Source organism: Corvus hawaiiensis, chromosome 21 (genome assembly GCF_020740725.1).
Source record: "Corvus hawaiiensis isolate bCorHaw1 chromosome 21, bCorHaw1.pri.cur, whole genome shotgun sequence".
Lineage (NCBI taxonomy): Eukaryota > Metazoa > Chordata > Aves > Passeriformes > Corvidae > Corvus > Corvus hawaiiensis.
The window spans coordinates 1,990,343-2,013,860 of NC_063233.1; the positions used below are offsets into that span (position 1 = coordinate 1,990,343).

Genomic DNA, 23,518 nt, shown 5'->3' on the forward strand with positions numbered 1-23,518 from the left:
AGCCCCATACTCATCCTATCAACTCAGTATCAGCCTCACACTCATCATACCAACTCTCCATGCTCTTGTTTGCTCTGACTGGACCAGGCTCTGGTTGCCTGCTATGGACACAGGCCAATATTTGCTGTGAGGGGAAAATCCAAAATACACGACTGGCCAAGCCCCTGATATTGCCCTAAACTACTCTGGTGAGAAGGTTTTGGCCCAGGAGCGAGAGATTGGAGTTCCTTAATCCCTGCCAGCCCACCCACAAATATGTCCTCATTTTATCAAGCCACTTCTTCAATCCAAGAATAGCTTTGAACTCTGGACAGGGAATTGATAAGGAACAACCCAAATGCCTTCTGCAGCCAATGGTGACATTTTTCTTCCTCTATCATGTATTCCACATCTCCACAACTCTTCCATGATCCATGCAGGATTTGGAAATTAGAATTTAGGGTTGCAGCAAGACATTACTCTCCTTCTGTTTCCCATTGTTTTTCCATTTGTTGCCACCAGAAGGAGATCACACTGAGCCATTTTCCGTTTTCATTGCCAGCTTCCTTGGGAGAATGAGATGTCAGAGATTTTAATGCTGATAAATTATGCTGCTATAGCGATACTTTGCACCTCCATAGTGCACACCAGAGATCAGAAAGTCTAATGTGTGAATTAATACCTTCTGTAATTTTCAGATGGGGTAAGAAGAAAAGACAGAAATTTGTCTGTGAAAATACAAGAGAGAGATTCTGACCTGGGGTGTGACCACCAAGCTTTCCTAGTGAGATCATAAGGACATGATCCATTTCTTCTTCACTTATGACTTTAAATAACATTTGATTCTCATCTCCAGACAAACAGGGCTAATCCCACCCTCGGAGCACTGCCTGCTCCTCTAGCTGAGCTGCATTCTTGTCAGTTCCAGCAATTAAAGCACTGCCCTTTGCATGCATGTTCTTTATACACTTTTAAGTTTATACTGAGAACTGTCTAGGGCAGAATTGTGTCTTCCTGTGTGTGGGCAGCATTCACCACCAGTAAAAATATCTTAGCAAAGATTAAACTAGTAACTGAGAAAGGTTTCATTCAGAAGTTAATAGTCTCTATGAAAGGACAAAAAATAGAAATCTGCAGAGCCCAAGAATCCCTTCAGACAGAGTAAATGATGAAATATCTTTTACAATGGAAGCAGAGGTACTAGCTATACAAATTCATCCCTGCACAGCCTAAACTCTGAGCAAGAAGAGATCCTTTAGGGTCTTTAGAGACAATCCCTCTGGTCAAGAGTATGGCCCCATGCAATCCATGAAAGCCCACAGAGCAATGTGGCGCAGAATTCATCAGATCTGGCAAGAAAAAGGGATGAACCATGGAATCACATAGTGGTTTGGGTTGGGAGGACCTTCAACAGCATCCAGTTCCACCCCCTGCCATTGGAAGGGACACCTTCCACCATCCCAGGCTGCTCCAAGCCTCGTCCAGCCTGGTCTTGGACACTGCCAGGGATCCAGGGGCAGCCACAGCTTCTCTGGGAACACACAGAGCTCCCACTGAGCACTGATTTCACTTTTCAAGTGCAAGGGCATTGCTTTTCTTGCTTTGTTTCTGCTGCTTTGCCTCTGACATCTCCAAGCTCGGAGTACAATCGCTCTAATCACAAGAGCTGACTGGAGTCATAATAAGACACAAAGAACGAAGACAAAAGAAAACAAAACAGATCCTTTTGAGGAATGGCTTAATCACAACCACAGCAACTTCAGCTAAAACAGGATGGCACAATTCAAAACAGCACAATTAAATCTGCTGTGATTTGGGCTCTTTTCTTACATGTTTGACAAACCCAAAATCCAACGCCATCATCTCACTGCAGACAGAGAAAGGTGGGACTCTCATTTAAATTTTTCTTCCTTATCAAATTTCATTTTCTTCCTTATCAAATTTCATTTTCAATTACTCTAGAACCTGGAAATTATATTATATTATATTATATTATATTATATTATATTATTTGGATATTTTTGGTATTATAATACTTCTAAAGCATATGTGCAAACCCATCACCACCATATGCCTTTGAGATGCAGGAACTGTAGAATTCCACACACCCTGGGGCAACAAGAAAAAAACTAGAAAGAAGAGAGAAAAAGGGAGGGGGACAAAACTGAGCAGAGTGTTAATGACAGCAAAATCTGGAGCTCCTGTTTTATTAAACATAAAGTAATGATGCAAGTCTTGTGTCTGGAGCTGACTCCCACACCAATAATGTTCACTCGCAGCGAACCCACACGAGAAAGTTATAAAGGTAAAAACTCGGCACCATGGAAACACAATAGAGATAAAACTTAAAAAATGATATATCAATAAATCAGGCTGGATGCATCACAAGCAGCTTTATTTGGAACAGTCCTGGCAGCTCTCTGTATTCTCTAAGCCAGGAAAACAGGGAGAGGGCTGGGCAGACCTGGGGCACTGGGAGGGCACTGGTCAGACAGGAGCACAGACACAACCCCAGCTGCTGCTCTCGTCCCAAACCCACACAGAACAGCCCCTACAAAGGCAGACCACAGGAACTACTGAACAGATGGGGTTATTCTTAAAGTTCTTCCACATCTTTTTGTCTTAGTTCAAGCAAATCTCAACTCCAGGGGACATGAGAGGACATCAGAAATTTTTTCACTACTCATAATAAGGAAACTGCTATAAATATTTGCTCTGAGTACAAACGTGTCATGCAGCCTTTCATCCCAGGTCTCCATGTGTTCTGCTCTGTCAGGGATAAGGTATAAAACTGGGAGTAAATCTTTTCTACCAGACCCATCCTTATTCTGCGCTTTACAATTTTTATTTTTGATATTAAACTTAATTTAATTCTGGAATTAGTTTGGGGTTTTTTTTTTGCTCCTGCACAGCACGTGGAAATACCCTCTTACTGAGGCTCCACTGAACGGATAATTAATATTTGTATTTGTGAAACAAGTAGAGCTGTGCCAAAACTAAGTATCCTTTTATAGCCATTAATGTTCCAAACGTGAGTTTTCCCATTTCTACAATTACCAACGTTAGTCTTAGCTTTCAAAATAAAAGAGAAACCTTTTTGGGGGACCATCTGATGCTGCTTGTTACTAGGTAAAGACATCTAAGTGCACATTTTTACCCTTCTCTCTGTACAACACGACTGCACTGAGCTACCCCAAGAATGCAGAGGCCAAAACAACACTGAGGGTGAGTTTAGGCACCATTTGTGTCCCTTGGAAGCCCAAGAACAGAAATAATCCCCCAAGTGGTCCCTGGCACTGAAGCAGGGCAGGAAGGGAATTTCTGTACAACACTGACCTTTATGGATCAAATATTTTTCATTTGTTCAGTGTTAGAGGCACAGGGCTGGAAGTGTCTGTAGCCCCTCAAACACTTCATATATCATTTATTTCTGTCAGCTCTTTTGATTTGAACTTTGGAGTTGTAAGTTGCTTTGCTATCCTGCAGCTCTGCTCCTGTCAGGTGTGATGAAGGGCTCTGTTCAGGTGACTGAGCACACGGCCCCTATGGAATTCCCTTCCCCAAAAAGTGCATTTCCAGAGTGCAGGAGGCCTGCACAGGGGCTGTTTTGAACGTGGGCACATGGGAGGCAAGAGAGCGGCAACCTTGAGACTGAACAACCCCCAAACTTATGAGAAACCTGCAGGAACCTTAGGAAATTACAGTTTTGGAAGTTTATCAACCAGCACCCCCAAATTTTGTTTACATGGCAAACCCCAGTTTGCTGTGATTGTGAAGATTTGCCCAATGCAATCCCAGGGAAAGGGAAAAGGAGAGCAACAGTCTCCCAAAGTCTGCAGAGCAGGAGAGATGTGAACTTCAATGGAAAACCAAAAGAGTTTATTTATTCTCTCTGGACCTAGAAATGCCCCCACAGATTAACGTGTGTTCTCCTTCTGAACCTGTGACTTTGTTCAAGTGGGTGCAAAGTCCCTCAGTGTCTCTTTCTCCATTTAATTTGATGAATCTCAGGACTGTTCCCTGTCACCCTGTGAGCCCCTAGAGGCAGAAGCAGAGCAGAGAATCATGGAATTAAGGCTGGAAAAAACCTTTAATATCACCAAGTCCAGCTGCCAATCCAGCACCACCACCCTGTTCACCGCTAAACCGTGTCCCCAGGTGCCACATCCACTTCCAGGGATGGTGACTCTACCACTGCCCTGGGCAGCCTGTTCCAACACTGGACAACCCTCTCCTTGAAGAAATCTTTCCTAATATCTCATCTAAACCTCCCCTGATGTCTCACTAAGAGCAAGGAATGACCACTTGCTCTGACTGATGCTACCCTAAAACATTCTTCTAAAGGGATAAGGAAAGCCCCTCTGAGACAGAAGTGTCTTGGAATTAGGCTAATCCCAAAGGAATGACAAAATGGCTGCAAACCCATTGCATGGCCAGTGATAACTGGCAATAAAAACTCCAATCCTGCTGCTCCACACGCTGTGGTCAGACTCGTGCTCTGGCATCAGGAGTTAAAGGATAAACACGGAGATCCAGCACTTAGGATCATGAGAGGGGACGTCTGGGAGCCAGGCCATAAAGCAGCCCCGGAATGTGAGAAGCAGCTCGTGTTGTCAGTGCTGCTTAGCAACACTGCCCTGCCATGGCCAGAGATTAATCAGATCTGCAGTGTCATTGCAAACACTCAGCTGAGCTCATCTGAAAAATCAGATGAAGATGCACTGATGTCCCCCAGGTCACCCAGGAGACAGTGTGGGTCTGGCCAGGTCAGGAAAGCTGGAATTACGTCAAACGAGAGGCACTGAGGGTTAATTATGAATATGGCAAATCTCACCCATGTGAGTATCAGCAAAGCACAGAGAAGCAGCAGTAACAGAACACATTAACACACAACATCTCATCCCTTTCCCACCTCTGGCCAATAAAGGATTGCTGCTTGAGCTTGATTTTTGTAAAGATTTTACCTATCTTGTTGAAACTGCCTTGGTCACGGGGTCTTCTCCCACTGCCCTGGAGAAAGAATTCCATGCACTGACAGCTTTCAGCTCAGGACATTCTCCCTGATATTTTCAGCCAAATGCTTCTTTGCAGAATTTCACTCTGTTCCTTTCCTGTTCTTTTCTACCAGGGAAAGATCCCCTTCGCAGCCTTTGGTAGAGTAACAGAAACCTTGGGAAGTCTGGGTCAGTATTCTCCAATTAGCACTGATGACTTCCATGGAACATGGACAGGGGACAGGTGGGACATTAATAAAGGATGAAGGAATGCAAGTGTCAGGAAGAACTGAGAAGACAACCACACTTCAACAGTTGTCGTTATTCAGGGATCACCTGGTTCTTCCATTTGGATTCTTTTGTTCTCCTATTAAAACAAACCCACACTACTCTGGATTATTTGTTCCCAGCTCTGTAATTATCATACTGTCAACATTTCATATCCCAACAAGACAGATAAATCTTCCTTGGGAAGGTAGGAGAAGGGTAATTGAGCAATCAGGGATGAATGATGTGGAAACAGAGACAGAGGCAGAATGCAAGAAACCTTGAAGAGCAAACCCAGTGATTCACCCAAAGAGAGCAGGACTGGAGACAGCCTGACCCAGGGAAGCCAAGCAAGGGTGGCACCTGCAGGAGGATTTCAGTGGGATGGAGCAGTTTCCTCGTTTAACAACAGTCACTCAACCCAGATGACAAACTGCTGTATCCAAAGCTCCAAAACATCCTGATCCAGGTCACTTGGGCTTTTGCCAAGGGCTAAGGAGCCCAGGAGCTTTCAAGAGCTGCACTTTGGAACTGTTTCTGCGGGGCAGCACTTCAGCTCCAGTGGGTCACTGACCACCGGAGCTCAGTACAATTACACCAGGTACAAAACCTGTCTAGGAATAGCTGGCATCAACCACTGTGCCCTTCTATTTCAGGAAAAAAATGTATTTTTTTCATATAAAGCAGATTAATTTAATTCTTTTGGAATCTCAGAAACGAGAATATGCCTTTTAAAAGCCAGTCCCCAGGCAGATCCATGCTTCAACAAGCTTACTGTCCAAGGAGGGAGAATCGAGGGCACGCTCGTGGAGGTGGGAGAGCAGGTAGGAAATGCTGTGAGAATGGAAGCTTTTGGCAGGTCACAGAGGGAGGAGGGTGAAGGCAGAGCTGTCCAAGTGATTTGCTGCACTGACTATCCACAGATAAGCTGCAAAGCCAGGATTACTTCTCAAGTGCTCATTCCTATGCCAGCCCTCCAACCACCCAAATACATTGCTCCTGCTAAAACAGGTATCAGAGCTCTCCAAGATGAGCAATAAACATACAGGGGAGAGGAGAAAACCATCTCCATAAATCTCCTTACATTACTGTTCTCTTTTAAAGTCCACCTTTGGATATGATGCAGAGTAAAATGGATCATGAGTGTGTTTTATCCCTGCTTTCCCTACTTTGATTTATGGTCTTGGAGCAGCACGTGGATGTCCTGCTGTGTCAGGCATCTCCCTGCTCACTTCCACCTGAAACCCCTGGAGAAGAGCAAATACTGGAAGAGATAATCCCATTTTCCACAATACTGATGGCCAACTCTAAGTCTACAGGAAGGTACCAACACCAAGCTGCCTTATTTTCACTGACAAACCTTGTGTTCTTTTAGGAACACATTTCCTACAAAACCAGCTGCCAAGCCAATAAATTTGGAAAAGCAGTTGGTAGATGATGTGTTTAGAGTAAAAAAATATTATTATCTTTTGAATGTAGGGATTCATTGTGTAATTTTGCAGTAAAAGTTACTCATTCAAATATGAAACTCATGTTCCAGGCAGATGCTCTTGGCTTCAAAGACTTTCCCCACATTTCTGCAGCTTAAATTGGAACATTTGTATTCAGCAATAATTACAGCTGCAATCAAACAAAAATGTTCACTTTTGTAAAGGTGTGGGGAATACCAACTGGAATTCAGATGATACATCAGTCCTGCATTTCCCCTATCTACCTCCCTAGACAACTCACTTCCCAGACATTGTGCAAATACTGAAGATGAAGTTCATTTATCCTCATCTCAGAATTTATGAAAATAGCTATTTCGGTTTGATTCACCTCCTACTTACAGCTTCAGAAAAAGGGAGAAAAATTACAATGGAAGGATAAATATAACACACATATGACACTTCCAGGAGTACCAGCCTGGCTTTCATGATTTCTCCATCCTTCAGGACACACAGATCAGAGAGCTTTTTGATTAAGAAAGCTCAGAGAGAAATGAAAACCAAGGCAAGAGTACTCCCTGCTATTTTTCTCCACCTTTACTCCTTTCCTCTTCCTCCTCAGCTCGTACTTAGTGTCTGATTTTGGGCTGAGGTGCTGAGGAAGGTGATGTGAGGCAGCACAACTGACAATTCTGTTAAAACACTCACACTGAAAGATATAAACCAAAAAGAATATCCTTCAGGAACTGGAGGCAAAAATTAAGTTCACTGCTAGTTTATCCCTCAAAATAATAAGACAGACATTGCAAGTGACAGATCCTATTTTTGGGTCTTAGCAGTGATTATTTCTTGCCTAATTATTAGCAGTGGATTTACCATCTTTAAAGCAGAATTTTGTCACCCAGCAGGAAATTGCAATTCTATCAGGCAGATTTAAGTGTCATTCACTTATTCCTTAACTATTTTTGACTTCGTTGCTAATTATCAAGGAATACTTCATTCCCAGAGGGCCTGAGGGCAGGCCCAGCATGTGTCCCTCAGTCACAGCCAGTGCCACATCAGCTGGGACACTTCCTTGTTTCCCAGGAAGGGATGTGAAGGTCTCCTCCTCCACCCCCTAAGAACAGCAAAAAATTTTTTCCTCTTGTGTCTAAATGGCCTCTCTCCAGGGGCAACCTGTACCCATCGCCCCTCACCTTTTCCATGGGACTCCTTGTAAAATGTAAAGTAAAAGTAACCTTGAGTTTACTCAAGTAAAGTGACCTTAATTATGTACTCCAACCAGGTCAGCCTGTCCCATCCTGGGAATGCCATGGAGATGACCTCGCAAGAGACAGGAATGAAGGGAGGGGACAAGGGCAGGGACAGGGACAGGTTATGCTGCTCAGGGTGAACTCATGCTGCAAAGCCGTGCAGGGAACTACGGAGCCATTCAGGAAATAAAGACATGACTAGTTCTGGAGCTAATTTCCTTGGTGCTTTGAAAAATGTTGCAGGGAAGATATGATCCACTGTAATTATGGAGGAAGATAAAGACAAGAAAGTTCCTGGCACAGTGCCAGGCCTGGGAACACCTGAACACCTCAGGAAAAGCAGCAGAGCTTCCCCAGCTCTCTCTCAAATTATCCTTGATGCCTGAGCCATGAATATCACTGGGAAAAAGAGTGTGGGGAGGACAAACACAGCCTATTGCTTATCAGAGTGCAGTGCTGAGGAAAAGTGACAGCATGGAGGAGAAAGGGAATCTTGTTTCCATGGCAACCAAAGTTTGAAAAAAGTATATAGAAATCAATGTCATCTTCCCATGCGTGCTCCACCCAGAGCCGCGGAATCAAAGGTCTTTCCTGCAGTATCCTGAGTCCATGCAGTCACCAGGAGACCATGGAATCAGACCTGCTGTTCCAAGCAGCTGCACTTGGTTTGGAACAACAGTGTCACCACCTGGAGAAACAGCCTCACACGAGGCAGCACCAGGCTGGGATTTGGAGGGGAAGAAGAAACCTCCAAAACAACTTCCAAATGATCCAGCTCAACAGGAAGGGCCATAAGCTCCTCCACGTGTGTTAAAGCTCAGCCACTTTCACGGGGTGAACAACACAGACAAGATCACTTCCAGCTGGGATGGGGCATTTCTCACATGATTTCCTGTCACAGCACCCTCATTATTATCAAAGTACACAGGTGCCATGTGAACCATCCACAATGAAAGATCAAGAAATTATGGCTCAAAATAAGTTCTGGCAATTAAGGAGAAGTGTTTAGTCTAAACTAAAGACAAAATCTGTCTCAGAAACAAAACTTGTAGAAATGTATTGAAAACTATTCACAGTGAACTGTGGCAACGACAGACACTTCTATTAATTCCAGTGCAATGAATTCAGTATTTAAGTAAATACTCAATATCCCTGAGCTAAAGCAGTACAAATCCCAAATGGAAGAAGTTCAGAGATGAAGGTCCTGATGCAATGGGCACTCATGTTCCACTGAAGGTCTCCAGGAGATTCAGATAATACCTTCCACTCTTTGACTTGTTTTCTGAAAGCACAATGTCAGTGCTGTTGGAAGAGGGAGAATGGAATGTGTTTATTATCCTACCTTTCATATCTGCAGGACAATTCTTTATCTGTGACCCAGAAATAAATTACAGGGACACTGTCATGTTGCATATTCCAATGGCCCTCTTTTCTCTGTGCTACCAGCAATCGGAGAGTTTTCAGTGCCCAGAGGTTTAAACAAATTGAACCTTTTGTTTGTTTACTTTGTGCCTTTCATTCACTCCACAGAAATGAAACCAGTCAGGTCCATTTGCCTCCCTACAGCCTATCAATTAGTCCTGGCTGTTTGCACTTGGGCTTCGTGGGAAGAGACTGAAACACTATCAGATTTTTTTCTTGTAGTAGCTTTGAAATGAACATTTCTGTTCAAATCATCCTTTGGAGACAGAAGTCTCTAAAGAACGGATATGGATCCAAGTATGTTGCTGAAAAATCCAGGGAGAATCTGAGATTGTTTCTCGGTGGGGGGAATTCAAACAAAAATACACCAGAGCACCTGAGTGTATATTGAATTGTTAAATTACCACCAAAAAGAATGCTAAATTAACATGTTTCAGAGAGTAAAGGCCAGTCATCTGGCCAGTTTAAACCACTTTCACTATTTTAAATGATGCTTTGAGTTGGTTTTGTTCCTTATGAGATGCCCAGCACTACTACACAGCCCCAACTGTTTCATACAGATTTTGAATGATGGGGAAAGTGGTATAATCTTCCCAGGCCTTAGTTTCCCATTTATTTTCAGGCATTATGGTAAATTGCAACCCCACAGTGCCTGCAAGCCTGAATTCATTCAGATTGGCAGAACACTTTAACAGCTCCAGATGAAAGGTGCTACAGAAGTGCCAAGTACTATCACTGTAATTATCATTCAATATACACTGATCAAAAGAATAAAATGTGAATTAGCATTTCCTATTAGCCCTACTTACTGGCTAAATGTTAAATATTTCTCCCATGGGCTCTCTCCATGAAAACACACAGGAGCTGTTGGTATTTCTCATCTGGCTACAACACTGCTTCCCAGGAGTGGAGGAATGGAGGGATCTGAGAAGAGTCATGAAATCAAGAGAACACCACAGGTTTATCCCACAAAAACTTGCTCAGTCTTTCTGGAGAGAGGGAGTTTGGAGCTGCTTTCTCATTCTCACTCCTTCCCTTCTCCTTCCTGGCACAAGGAATCTATCCCAGTCCCAAGGATTTTCTGCTGTTCACGTCCCTAGGACCCTGAGCCCTGCTCTGAGTCATGGGTTTCACACAACCCAGAGGGATCGGTTCAGTGTCCTCAAAGGCTGAGAAAGTGTAAACATCTGGAGTAGCTGAACAAAATCAATGGAATTGTGCCAATTCAGACCCTCTGCAGAGCCAGGCAACTTCCTGAAACATTTGTTTTCCCCTTCCCACCTGAGAGCCACACAGTATTTGACTTTATCTTCCCCAGAAGCACAAGCCTCCCCGTTTATCCACTGCCCAAGCTTCTCCCAGGAAGCAACAAGGTGAGTTCCTGCCCTAATCTAGAACACATTTCAGTGGTGTTGGGGCACAGAAATTCAGTGATTTGTGGCATTTCCCTCTCGGTTGAAGCTGCAGATTAAACCAGAGGCTCTGCCTGGGCACTGTGAGGATCCTCACAAAGCATCCTTGAGATGTAGCAGCAGATGACCAGGTCATGTCCCATCCCCTCCTCATGGCCACACAACAGAGCCAGCCCTGCTCCTGCCCTGTGGAACTTCTGCTGTCCAACCACCTCAGTGTGACAGCAATCAAAAGCAGGCCAGAACCCCACAAAAACTACAACAGGATCACTAATACTTCTATAGAAAAGTGGCCTCAGTGTGTGAATTAAGCTGTTGATGAGCCCTTATGCTCTTCTTTTCTCTAAAACTGTCCTTCAGACAGCTGCAGGCTCTGAAAAAGAGACCTCCCTGGAACATACTCAGTTCAAAAAGGGAAAAAATCCATACCCTGCCTTGCTGAGTCCTTTTCAGTGAAGCAGGTCATAGCACCATGTCTTTTATCCTGTCATTCCTGTCTCCTGCTTGATGCACATCATAAATCCACAGTGGTTTGGACTGCAGCTCTGTGCTGAAATCTGACAGTCCCTCCTATCTCTGACCATGCTGCCTTCCAGTACTCCACAACTGGAAAATCCAGGTTTACTTAAAAAAAAAAAAAAAAATTCAAGATACAAGGTCAGACTCAAAGAATTAAACATATCTTTACAGTCAGGTTCACTTTCCAATCCCCACACTAGGGAGCATTGAGAAGGGAAAAAGATTCCCTTTTTCAAAATGAAATTCATCCTTCATACCTTAACTAGAATTTGTCTCATGTCTCATAAAGGACAAGCAAAATTTAAAGATTAAAAATACCCACAGATTTATGTTAATAAGATGACTTAGAAAAATAAGGCAGAGGACTCTAACTTAAATAACAAGCAATTAGGAATTTGACAACACAAGGTGCTGGCAGAGAAAGTAAGAAAAGCCAATGCATGTCTGCCCTGGGAACAAGGACTTGGGAGTCCAGGAACCCACTTATTCATTTTCACATTACTGCATCAATTTGGAGAATATTTAATTCTCTTGAAACTGAGGAGGATTTCAGAGAGGTAATTAGGAATAGCTTAGCTAGTGGTTAACACCAGGATTGGGAATAAGAAATGAAGAAATTCGGCTCAGAACATATTTTTGGGCTTTGGAGCATGATCAAATTTAAGTTAGTTAAGTTTTCCCTCCCTTGGTTTTCCCAGCTGGAAAATGAGGGTGGTAAGAACGAACCACCTTTGTGGAGAGCTTGGAAATCCATCCACAAAAGATGCTTGAGGTACAAAGTCTGGGTGCTGGGGTACCTGACGAACCCCTCTGATGGCCAGGTGAGCCCTCCTGATTTCTGCCAAGCAGTACCAGGGAGACTGGAAATAACTGCAAAGACTCCAAATGACCTCATTTTTCTTCCAATCCCTAAAATGCTCACAACCCCAAAGCTTCCAAGCATGTCCTGTTGCAGAAGTGGTGACTGAACCGACAGATACATTCTCCAAGTAATTTCCATATTTCTTGCTGCCACCAACACTGGTTACCCAAAGTCAGTTGCAGCTGACAGTTTAATGATAATGGCTTTATGTTTATATAGCATCCGTGATAATAATGTTCCTATTCTCCTTAAATTCAATCCCTGTAAAAGGGGCACTTTAATGTATGCAGCCACAGACCAAAATGATAGTAATTTTCCCTCTGAGCTGCAATGGTTTAGTAAACAATTACATTTCAATTAAAGAGGGGTGATCATGCCGAGGGAAGTGCCATTCCACTCTCCACATAATACATGAACATAAATTCTCCAAAGTCAAGTCATTATAATATAATTTACATGACTGCTTTCAAACAAAAAAAAAAATCAAATGGAAAATAGAGTGTATTATGCACAGGCAAAAACTTGGGAAAAAAATCCCTCTATATCTTGTCCACAGCAGCTTGAACCGGGATCCCATTATTTAGGATTATGTTCAGTGAAGAGGAATGGCAGAAGGGCTCTTCACTTTCATCTCTCCAGGAGTTTCCATTTACTGCCATTAGTATTTAATACTTCATTTATCAAGGATTAAAACCAGGATAGATGGAGGAATGCCATAGGAGTAGCTTATGATGGATCACTGCAAATTCAGCTGTGTACTGAGTCCAAACAGGCAGGAAAACTGCAGGAAAACAAGTTCACATTACAAGAAGAAAAACTGTGTTTTGGTGTGGTTTTTGGGGATTTTCGGAGTCAATGTGGCTTCAACCAGAAGAAGCACTGAAGTGTTTTTGGTGCTCCTGGAAAGCAAATGATTAATGCTAGAACTGAGGATTAAAGATCTGGAGAAAGAAATCCTAAATTCTGTCTAGTAAAAGACAGAATACAGATGCTTCCTCAAGTTTTTTGGCAATTTGGACTTTGCTTGGCCTGGGATATTTTCCTAGAAAACGAAGTAAATCGGGCTCTAACAGAAGGAGTCAATAGATGGCAGTGCTTGATGGGATGGGAGTGAGTCCTCCCCAGTGAGCCTCAGCAAATCCTCCCCTGCACCACTTCCCTGCAACGTGGGCACAGTGAAGGATTTAATTAGCACTCAGCAGACTTTCCCAGCTTCTGGTCCCCGAGTTTGATAAAATACCCCACAAATGTCAGGCTTAACCCATCTCACACCTCCAACTATTGGGATTCAATGCAGAGAGGCAAAATGCTTCTCTGGATTCTCCTAAAAGCAAGGCTTTAACCATGGCCATGGAGAAGGGACACGTTGGTGTCTCCAGCTCTGCAGCATCACCAGCTGCTGTCAGTTGTCCACTGGAAGTGGAGACTAAAATCTGAACACTTGGTTCTGAGAGCAGGCTCACAACAGGGACCTCAGCTCAGTGACCACTTGGGTTGGAGCCTCGAATTTCCCATTCTGCATCAGCTCATACAGAGCTCTGAGAGCATGGAAGTGAAGGGAGGGATTTACACAGAAAATAATTATTATACAGCATGAGATAACCAGGACTAGGGAAGATTTTTCTGAGTTTAAGAAGCTTCATTAAAATTTTCTTTTAGGAGAAGGAGTAAGAACAGCTAGTCACATGTTAAGATACAGAAATCTTAAGACTTGATTTTCAAGGTTATGTTCTATAATTCAAAAACTACCAGGAGCTCTTGTTTTCAAAAACCACAATGCCCAATTAACTGTAACCTTCCCATATAGCAAACTGCTGTATGGGAAGGGAGCTCCCAAGGGAAGTTCCCAAATTTCCACCCTAGTTTGCTCTAGTTTTGAAATGAAAGAAAGCAACTGGGAGTGTAACACTGCCAAAATAGCTGAATCCAATGGCTCCTGAGCTTCCCAGGCCCTTGGAGACTCAACAGCAGAAGGATGGAGATGTCAGGGAAGAACAATCAGCTGTAAAATATGAAAAGCTTACAATTTCCAAACCTACAACAGCAGGCTCAAAAGTAATAATCCCATTACCACTAAACTAAGGCACTAATTACTATTCCCAGTGGCTGGAGTGGACTGACTGCTAATGTTCCTCTGGTTAATGAAGGAAGGTGAGGGAGAATATATTTCTAAAGTCAGACATCTGCTGAAGGCTGGGCAGCCGCACCAACTGTACCTAATGAAGCCATTCATATTAATGCAGTGACACTCGGAGGGGGAGCAGGGGAGAAATCACATGAGGGCGGATTTTAACTCAGAGAAGACAAATGTCATGCATTACCCGTGTGCTGGCTGCCTTTATTTAATCCACACTGAGTAACAGAGCTGCTCAAAGCAAGGAACTGAATCCCACGTCAGCTGTTCCACCACCAAGGGCTGACCTGCTCAAAGCTGGAATAGCTTCTCTAAAAACCCCAAAAAGCAGGATATATGCCACTGGAAAGGAATAAACAGCTTTTTATTTTCGTTGACTACAAGGACACTAAGAAAAATATTCCCAAATCCTCTGTCTTGTGAGGAATCCAGATCTTCCCATCATGTTTTGCCTTTGTCACCAACAAGCAGTAGTTGTTTAAGGTTCAAGGATACTCATTCACTGAGATCGATAGGTTCTGATGGCTGGAAGAACAATTTACAGAACTAAAATAAACTCCTTGTACAAACTGCTAATCATGACTCATTCACCAGTGCAAATGCTCTCAGGTGAACTGGGTGTGCTCAGATTGTTTTTTTCAGATTGCACCATTGTCTTTCCTTTGAAATTCTGGTTCTGCCTCCCTGGGTTTGGTAAGCAACAGCTGAGTCTGTAAAGAAGGTGTGGCCTGCAGAGAAAACCTGCATGGAGCAAACCTGCTCCAACACCATTTGTGTCTTCTCTGAATAAAAATACCTGTGTGCAATGAGAGCCAGCCTAGACACCTGATGGAGGAGTGCAGGGAGTGGGGAAGGGAGTCTGTGCTCAGGCTCCTCACACTGCGCTGACCCGGGGCAGTGACAGAGCCAGGGCTCAGCACCAACAGATCCCATTCTTGGGGTCCCTGTTCCCATTTGTAAATGGACATTGCAGTGCCCTTCCCATGGAGCACCAAGACCACTGTTAGTCATGTTAGTGAACAACCAGTGACATCTCAAAGCAAAGGGATTGAAGTCATGGAAAAAGCGGATGGATCCTCCAGGCTCCTGCTGGGACAGGATCCCAGGCTCTGGGCAATCCCAGCTTGGCAGGTGTCCCGTGAGTTAATGATAGGTTCCTCTAGAGGAGGTTTTCTCTCTGTAGGAGTATGAGCACACACTGTACAGCTGCAGACAGGTAAACGCACCCAGGAATACACTGCACCAGGACTCACCAAGGAAACCTCTCCAGGAAAGTCTCCCGAGTGAACGACTTACCCGAACTGCTCCAGACTCCACTCAAACCCTACTGCTCTACCAGGATACATTTGACAGCTGCTTGTTGCTAACAGTATCTAACACCACCCCATTTCCCCACAAACAAGTAACCACCCAGTTTCACACGCAGCACTTCTTCTCTCAGGGTGAGCGAGTTCGTCTCCCCTCTGGCAGCCCCCCAGGCCACTCATTAGGATCCCAGAGCACTCCCGAAGAGGGGAGACACTGACCGTGACCCGGAAGGGCGTGGTGGCCGCAGGCTCCATGGTGGGGTTCTTCTCTGAGATGCCGCTGGGCATGCTGCGCCTCTGCCCGCACCGCTCCGGGGGGGACTCTGCGGGGCACAGAAAACAAGGCACAGTTACAAACAGGGACACAGGGGACAGCCCAGAACGCCAGCAGGCCGTGCAAAACGCCGCGCCTCCTTCGAGATGTCCTCGCAAATGAGCCACCGTGACGACCCCACGGCTTCTGCTCGCATTTCCCCGAGCTGCCTGGAACAACATTCATTCAGCAAGACTTTCACCTTCAACAATTAGCATTTTTCATACAACTGTAAGCTTCAGATAATGCCTGACAGGTTGGCATTATCATTATTTCCAGTCTGCAGATGAGTAAACAGAAACTGTATTGAGATGAGTGAGAATTATATGCAAAGTACAGATCTGTGCACTCGTGGATTTGATCCTCTTCGGGGGAAACTGCTAATGGGGTTGGAGGCACAGGATGCTTTAGTTACCTCTCTAATGCCTCTAGCAATTTGTTTTGGAACCAGGAAAAAATCATTAAATCCTGCTTTTGCTAAAGTATAAAATGAGGATAGGAATATTTACCTCCTTCCCTGTCGGTGAGAAAGGAAGGGGGCCAAAAAGGCAAAATTAACAAATATGCCGAACACTGTCAGGAGATTCAGAAAGATGTTAGGACAGGTCAGCTACAGCATTGTAAGGTGGTGTTCCCTCAGTTTACAAACCCTCTTTGAAAGCACCATGGAACTCAGAAAAATAGATTTATTTCCAAGCTGCCATTCAGTGATGCTCAGACCTTGTAACAAGCTTCCCTTCCCAAAACCATTCCAGAGTCCTCCTTAGCCAAGCATTTCCATGGAGGTTGTTTCCCCAGCAAGGTTCTGCCCTTGCCAAAGCCTGCCATCGCCCGAGATCTGTACGAAACAACACCAGCAATTCCAGCCAACAATTGCTGGGATGTATCTTAAACTATTCCAAAGGAACAGATTGAGATTCCAGCCATGGACTGGGTGAGGTGACGGCTCAGTGACACCTTCCTTGGTTGCCACGTAACCTGTGTGAAACTCAGCCAGCCCAAATCAGCCGTTCACTGGCTTCCCAGCTTTCAGCCGAGCCTTCAAATGTCTGGGGCACTTTCTCTCCAGAAAGCTGCACTTTGAATCTCAAGCAGTAAAATCCTTTGGTGTCATCTCCTCTCACAAGATTCAGGCTCCCACCCCATTCCTTTGAGCCTTCTTTTGTTTTTGGACTGTCATAAAGAAACTACTTGATTACAGCATTTTGAAAGTGAGCTCGAGATGACAACCGAAGAAGCTGCTTTGCATTTTCTTAATGACCGGAAAAATCAACATTGTTTAAAGCATTTCTCACACACCTGGCTGGAAAACAGGAACGATGGGATTACGTGAAAGGCAGCTACAAGAAATTGCTTTCCCCAGGTGCTCCCCAGCCCCACACACTGCTCAGCACCGAGGGAAAGCACCTGTATGGGGGTAAAAGCCCCCCGATTTAGCTTCTTACTTCATCGTTAAAATATACCCCAAGCAGAGCCAGCAAACACATCAGTTTGATCCAGACCAAACAGAGAGCTGGCTTAGGACCTAAATCCTGCTATAATTATTAAACTTAAGGATCATAAAATGTTCGGAGTCAAATCTCCATTTTAGCTTCGTTTAAGCACTGTGGGTTTCACTGCAGGAGAGAAAAAACCCTCTGTAAGAAACCAGAAATAACCAGAAGGAGGGTTGGGTGTGGGTGTTGGGGGGGATGTAGGGGGAGCTGTTTGTTTTAAAGGTTAATAAAAATAGCTTACAGGTAAATTAGTAACTCCAGGAATGTACAGCAGAACAGCTTTACATGGTGAGCAGTATGAATATATAAAGGTTTAAGTGCCCTTTTTACTTCTTCAGGGCTGGAGGCACCATCTCAGGCCAGGTCACTCTGCCCAGGGCCTGGCATCAGCCATGCTGCCACAGCAAGCCCAGGGCCATGGAAAAGGGCACTGTAAGCCAATAATAAAAACTCTCCACAGCCATGAGAGGCTGAGAAAGAAATGTTTTAATTTGCAGCAGAAGATATTTCAGTTATGCACTGGAAACGGTCCCTTCCTGCCATGGACAGTTACACACTGGAATTGATGGTCCAGAGAGGGAGAGCTCTCCCTGCCCAACGAGGTTCAGGGGCAATGAGCTTCCTTCTCTCCCCTCTCCTGGGGCAGATGGATACCAGACACCTCCTGAAATCTTTTCCAGCTCTATTTTCTGTGATTTCTGACAAATTTGCCCACTTGTGCAAAAAATATGCAAGCTACAAGAGATCAGATTCAGTGTCTGATTTCAGCCTTTTCTTCCCAACCTCTCCTGAACTTCCATCTCTGTCTGGACAGACTCAGTGGCAGTTCTGTGTCACCTCTCAACAGCACAGAGGGCTCAAGGCTCACCCACGTTATACAAGACAGGAGAGAGAGAAGAAAACAACAAGGCTTCCTGCTTTTCCAAATATTTACAGAAGGCTGCAATGTTTTGGGTTTCCCCCTGTATGGAGTAAGATCTTTAAAGAGAAACTTCCTTGAAATTACCCTGAAAGCTCTCCTAGGTTATCTCACACAGCTGGGCCAACACATTGTTGGCTGTGGAAGGCACCAGGAGGTTTTTAAGTTGAACATATCCCACTGCCAAGAGGACACACAGCACTGCAAACACTGCACATTAATTCAGGACTTCAGGTTTATGAGTATTTCTGAAACTGTTTCTGTACAGTAATAAACACATTTGGTTTGTTAACTAATTCAAGGCACTGGAACTGACAGAATAATTAATCCTCCATCCACTCTTCCATGCCTGTTTTTCCTGCTGCGGAATCGTTACGGAGCAGCACAGCAATCCCCCCAAGGCTCCAGGGCAGCAGCAGAACAGGCTGTGAGCAGCTCCTGGCACCCAAACTCTTGTTTAACCCACCCAACATCACTGCCTCCTTTGATTCAGCTTCTCATACGTTGCTCCAAGCAGGTTGTGATGTGTAGCAAACACACAAACAACTACTAATACTGTTTACTTTTCACTTAGCAAGTGAGGTGTTCCTACATTTGCATTATCTGCTCCTGTGGATCCCAACTACTCCAAGAGATCATCAGGATTATGCTCTCATTGTGGAGAATAAAATACATTAACCTTTGTTTGTTCATCTCTCTTCACGGTCCCCCCACCTCACACAATTCCAGGGATCAGCCAGTGGAACAGACAGCACAAACAAAAGCAAAGAGAGGCAGCTGGAAGGAGTAACAACAAGCAGGCACTTGCCAGCAAGTTGATTTCCCGATAAGAACCTGCTCCAGCTCCAAACAAGAAAGGGAGGTCCAACGTGAGTGCTGGGAGAGAAGTGAGAGAGGAGAAATCATCTCCCTGAACTCACCACAACGAAGCCGTGCTGGTGAGCAGCGCACATGCCATGGCACTCGGAAGGAGCCGGGAATGAGAGGAGAGGTGATGACTTCATCAGAGGCAGCAAGAAAGAGAAGTATGACTGGAATGCCAGAGCAGGCAGCAGCACCGGGAGACACGGCAGGAGGGCAGGTTCCTGCTCCCACCGCCGGGACGTGCCTATGGAAAGGAGACTCTGAAGCACAATAAAACTTCACCGGATCGTCTGGAGGTGTTGCAGAAAACTCTGAGTTCTCCAGAACCAAGGGCTGGTGGGAGCAGCTCCAGGCCGCAGGGAGCCCTGGACAGGTCAGGCTGCTCCCGAGCTCGGCACTGAGCCGCCAGCGGGGCTGAGCTCCTCCCTGTCCTGCCCCACCGGGCACTGCCCGACATCGCCGGTGCCCCAGCGCCTGCCAGGGTGGAGTTTCTGTGAAACCAGAGGGAACAGGAATTACCGGTCTCCTGCTCATACAATTATAGGCCGTGAATTAATTTTATTGCTTAATGAATTCAGGTGTTATTCCTCTAATTTCTGCATTATCTAATAAGTCCTTATTACAAACCCAAGAGAGGAGAGGAGGACACACGGTGACAGTGATTTAACATGGCTCACGGTAGCATTTATGAATTAAGAACAATCCCTGGAGGACAGGTATCTGTAGTGTCTGTGTGATTCCAGACACTCAGGAGAGGCTGCAGAAAAATCTACATTTCAGACAGCTCTGAGTGGCCACAGGAGCCCAGGAGAAAAGATGCATTTTTAGTCTGAATTCAAATGGGGATTTCGGAGGGAATAGAGGCACTTTTAAAAAGCGGAATAGACAACGACAGAAAATAATAAACACTGAGCTGAGCCAACTTTCCCCTTCACAAGGCGTGAAGAACTTCGAGTGGGAAGCAGAGATGCCAAAATGTCTGATTTCCAATGACAAAGAAGCTGTGAGAGGTTATAAAAGCCCTTCCTGCTGCCATGAGCTGGCCCAGGAACACAGCTGAAGGGCCACCTTCATGGTTCGGTTACCTGCAGAAGTATTTATTGGAATATGTCACCCAGAGCCCTGCTGATCCACAGTGAATTCCAGTGGATCCCTTACAGCAATACTATAACCATACAAAATTAATTAAAAGCCAAACCTTTATTAGGCAATAAAATAGACTTCTAAATGAAAATGGTCATGAAGCAGAAGTTTAGGGCAGGTACTGATGCCCTTCGAACAAGTAAACTCCTCTGAAAGCAAAGCTAATGAACACAGAGAGGGTGTTCTCCAGGCTAAGGGAACTTGTGTCACCCCCACTTCTCATGTTAGAATATCATTATTTCTTTTTTGCATCTTAGACTCTCTGGTTTAAACATTCACAAACTTCCATAAAGCCCAGCAATCCCCCTGGCTGTACCCACAACTCTTCCACATCAGAACCACTGATATACTCCCCACACATTTCATGCTCCAAGCAGAAATAGTTTCACATTTTCTCATGCTCTCATGACCTTTCCAGACAATTAAGGACACTGTTTACAGAACTACAGCTAGTAAAAAACCCTCTCCCTTATCTAACTGTTTACACACAGAACAAAAAAATAAATTGGGATCATTACTTGCCTTCTGGGCTACACTCTGGCACAAAATACTTCGAATTTAAACAGCTGAGTCTATGCCTATAGTTAATGCTCCCCACAGTGACTACACCAAACTGATCCAGCTTCTTACCAGTACCTTTGTTTCCTCCACAGGTGACTTCAGTGTTACAAAAGCACCATGTTCAGTGTGTCTCTGACTCAACTGTGCTGCAGCCTAAAAGCAGCAAAAGGCACCTGAAGCACCACTTAGAGCCACACAATTCTCTGCAGCTCCAAGAGCGGTGGCTGGGACAGTTGTGTGAACTGAAGAGCTTTATTAGAAGTGGCTGGAATACAGAAAACAAATCCCAGAAAACATCGGAGCACACTGGTTCCCTCAGCTAAAGTCTATTACCATCTTCTCTCAAAGTGGGACCAAGAACTCCTGAAAGAAGAGCTTTTTCTTTGTTAAATATTGATTTGGAGTGACACTGACCTTTGCCACGGCATCCTGTACACTTTAATGGATCTCCCCTCATCTCTTTGTCAGGTTCCTGGATATCATGGATTTAATATTCCTCATCCTGCTCCTGAGCCAGTGCTATTAATGGCTCTTGTATCTAGTACTGAAAAAAGCTCTGCTATTTTTCTGAGTACTTGATATGCATCTATTCCTCTATTTTCTCTATTACCCAGTAAGAGAACTCTTTTCCCAGCAGCTGCCACGGTGCTTTTTGACGTGTACAAGCAGCAAAGACTCTTCCCCTGCCTTTCTGCGGGCTCTGGCTGCCTGCTGCCACAGCTCCTTCTCTCCTGGAAAGCTCAGGTGGGATTTCCATCCCACAAAACCCGGGATAAGGTGCTCTGCCCTCTCCAGCAGCAGGATGCATGTGACAGCCGCAATGCCAGTGCCTCACTAGATGGAGCTGGAGGCCCTCGGCTGGCCAAGCGCTCCCAGCCCCGACCCAGCTGCAGCGCTGGGAATTCTCCAGGTGTGGTTTGGCTGCTGGGTCAGTTGATGGTCAGTGGAGTTAAGAGCGTTTTCCCCACTCTTTCCCCGCTGTGGAGCCATCCCAGCACAGCCGGGCACTCAGCTCCCCCCTGCCCGCTGACAGACACCCAGGGCAAGTCCTTCCCCCCAGAAATCCAGAGGGAACACATCCTTTACCTGAGGAGACAGATAAAATGTATTTGTCAAGGAAACATTCCCCTGTAAGGGCAAAAGGGGAAGATGAGAATATCACTAATGGGAAAGGAAAGCTGAGGTAATTCTCACTGTAAGGAGTCTGAAAATACACACAGCAACTTCTGAGTGCTACAAACCTGGAGACCAGATCAGATCCATGTGCACAAGGCACAGCTGCAGGTCCCCAGACCTGGTGCCAGGGAGAGAGTATAACACATCCAGCAAATGACCCTCCCTTTCTAAAGATAAACAGCAAATCATGCTGATTGAGCAGCCTGTAGTACAAACTCCATTTTACTGTCTGGTATTTTTTAACTAGATATGTGTATATATTTTGTATTTTTATTCTTTTTCTTAGTCTCTGAAATAAAATATGTATGGTATTTATCTTTCTCTGGTATGATATCCACAGAACAAATTCCTCCTCTGCTAACAGCACATCCTTAGGAGCCTTTTTTCCAGGGTGAAATTGAAATCAAGCTCAGACTTAAAAAATACATCAGAAAAAGCTGAAATTCTATCCTGGTTGGAGGCCAGATCCTGGCGACTGCCAATACCCTGGTTATGGTGGAAAAGATGATAAAGTGAAGTGGAACATCAGCTTCCTCCCATGTGATGATAAAGACAAGCAACACGGAGTGTGGAGAACAAGGAGTCAGCTCTGGGGAGATTTAAATTAGGCTCATCCATCATGCTGAACCTTCCTGCAAAGATTCTGCTCTGTCACCACACGCTTTCTTGCAGCACTTTATCCACAGAGGCAATCTGAGAGCAAGGAGGAACTTCCATACTCTGCAATTCCCATCTCTGTCAGCTGGAGGTGTCACCCGGACACAGCACCCAGGACAGAGCTGCGTCTGTCCCCCGTCAGTGAGGGTTGGTTTGGGGCTTTCCTCCAGAACTGACCTGGACAGCTGAGCTACCGAGCAGGCCAGAACAGCTCACTCACATGAAACACCCTGAGGATAAATGAAAACTTCACACACTGTAATTCCTAGGCCATTTCTCCAGCCGTGCATGGTGGCTGCTGGAACAGGTCTGTACTGGTAAAATGCAAATTAAATAAATAAATACTTAATTTATAAGCATGATTCATCAGAGGTTTCATCTTCTACAGCAAAGAAACAGATGTTCTATTGATGACACTTCATTAGAGAGATAAATGGGGTCACACATGTATCTCTGTTCACATCCATCTGCATAATAGACCAAACATTAAGATTTGAATTTCACATGGTGCATGTGGCTCTTAGAGCAGCCTCAGAGAGTCTCAACGCCCAGAGCCAACTCACCCACCTCAGACTGCCTTAACAGCCAAGGAACTCCAACTCTGCTCAGGAAAGCAGAAGGTTGGGATTTAACCGTGGCTATTTAGGAGACAGTTTCATTGGAAACACAAAAGAATACTGGATTTTAAGTCACTGGATGGCAGTGATTTTTGATAGGTATCCACCATAATACAGTATCTGACATGAAGAAGCAACTCAAAGCAGCAGTGACAGCAAACTCTGGAACCACTGTTCTTCCTCCAAGTCCACGTAG

The 23,518-nt window shown here is 44.8% G+C and overlaps 1 protein-coding gene across 8 annotated transcripts in view; it reads right to left on the bottom strand.

The window, feature by feature from the left end:
* The window catches only part of LOC125336553 (DAB2 interacting protein), a 164,028-nt gene that overhangs the window by 100,671 nt on the left and 39,839 nt on the right, over positions 1-23,518 (bottom strand). For 4 of the 8 annotated variants that reach the window (XM_048325124.1, XM_048325125.1, XM_048325126.1 and 1 more), the window contains exon 2: positions 15,796-15,899. In XM_048325124.1, the coding sequence (XP_048181081.1) occupies positions 15,796-15,899 (104 nt within the window). Of the gene's footprint in view, positions 1-15,795; positions 15,900-19,224; positions 19,551-23,518 lie in introns of those variants that run through there. The other 4 variants (XM_048325120.1, XM_048325121.1, XM_048325122.1 and 1 more) reach the window with 3 other exon arrangements.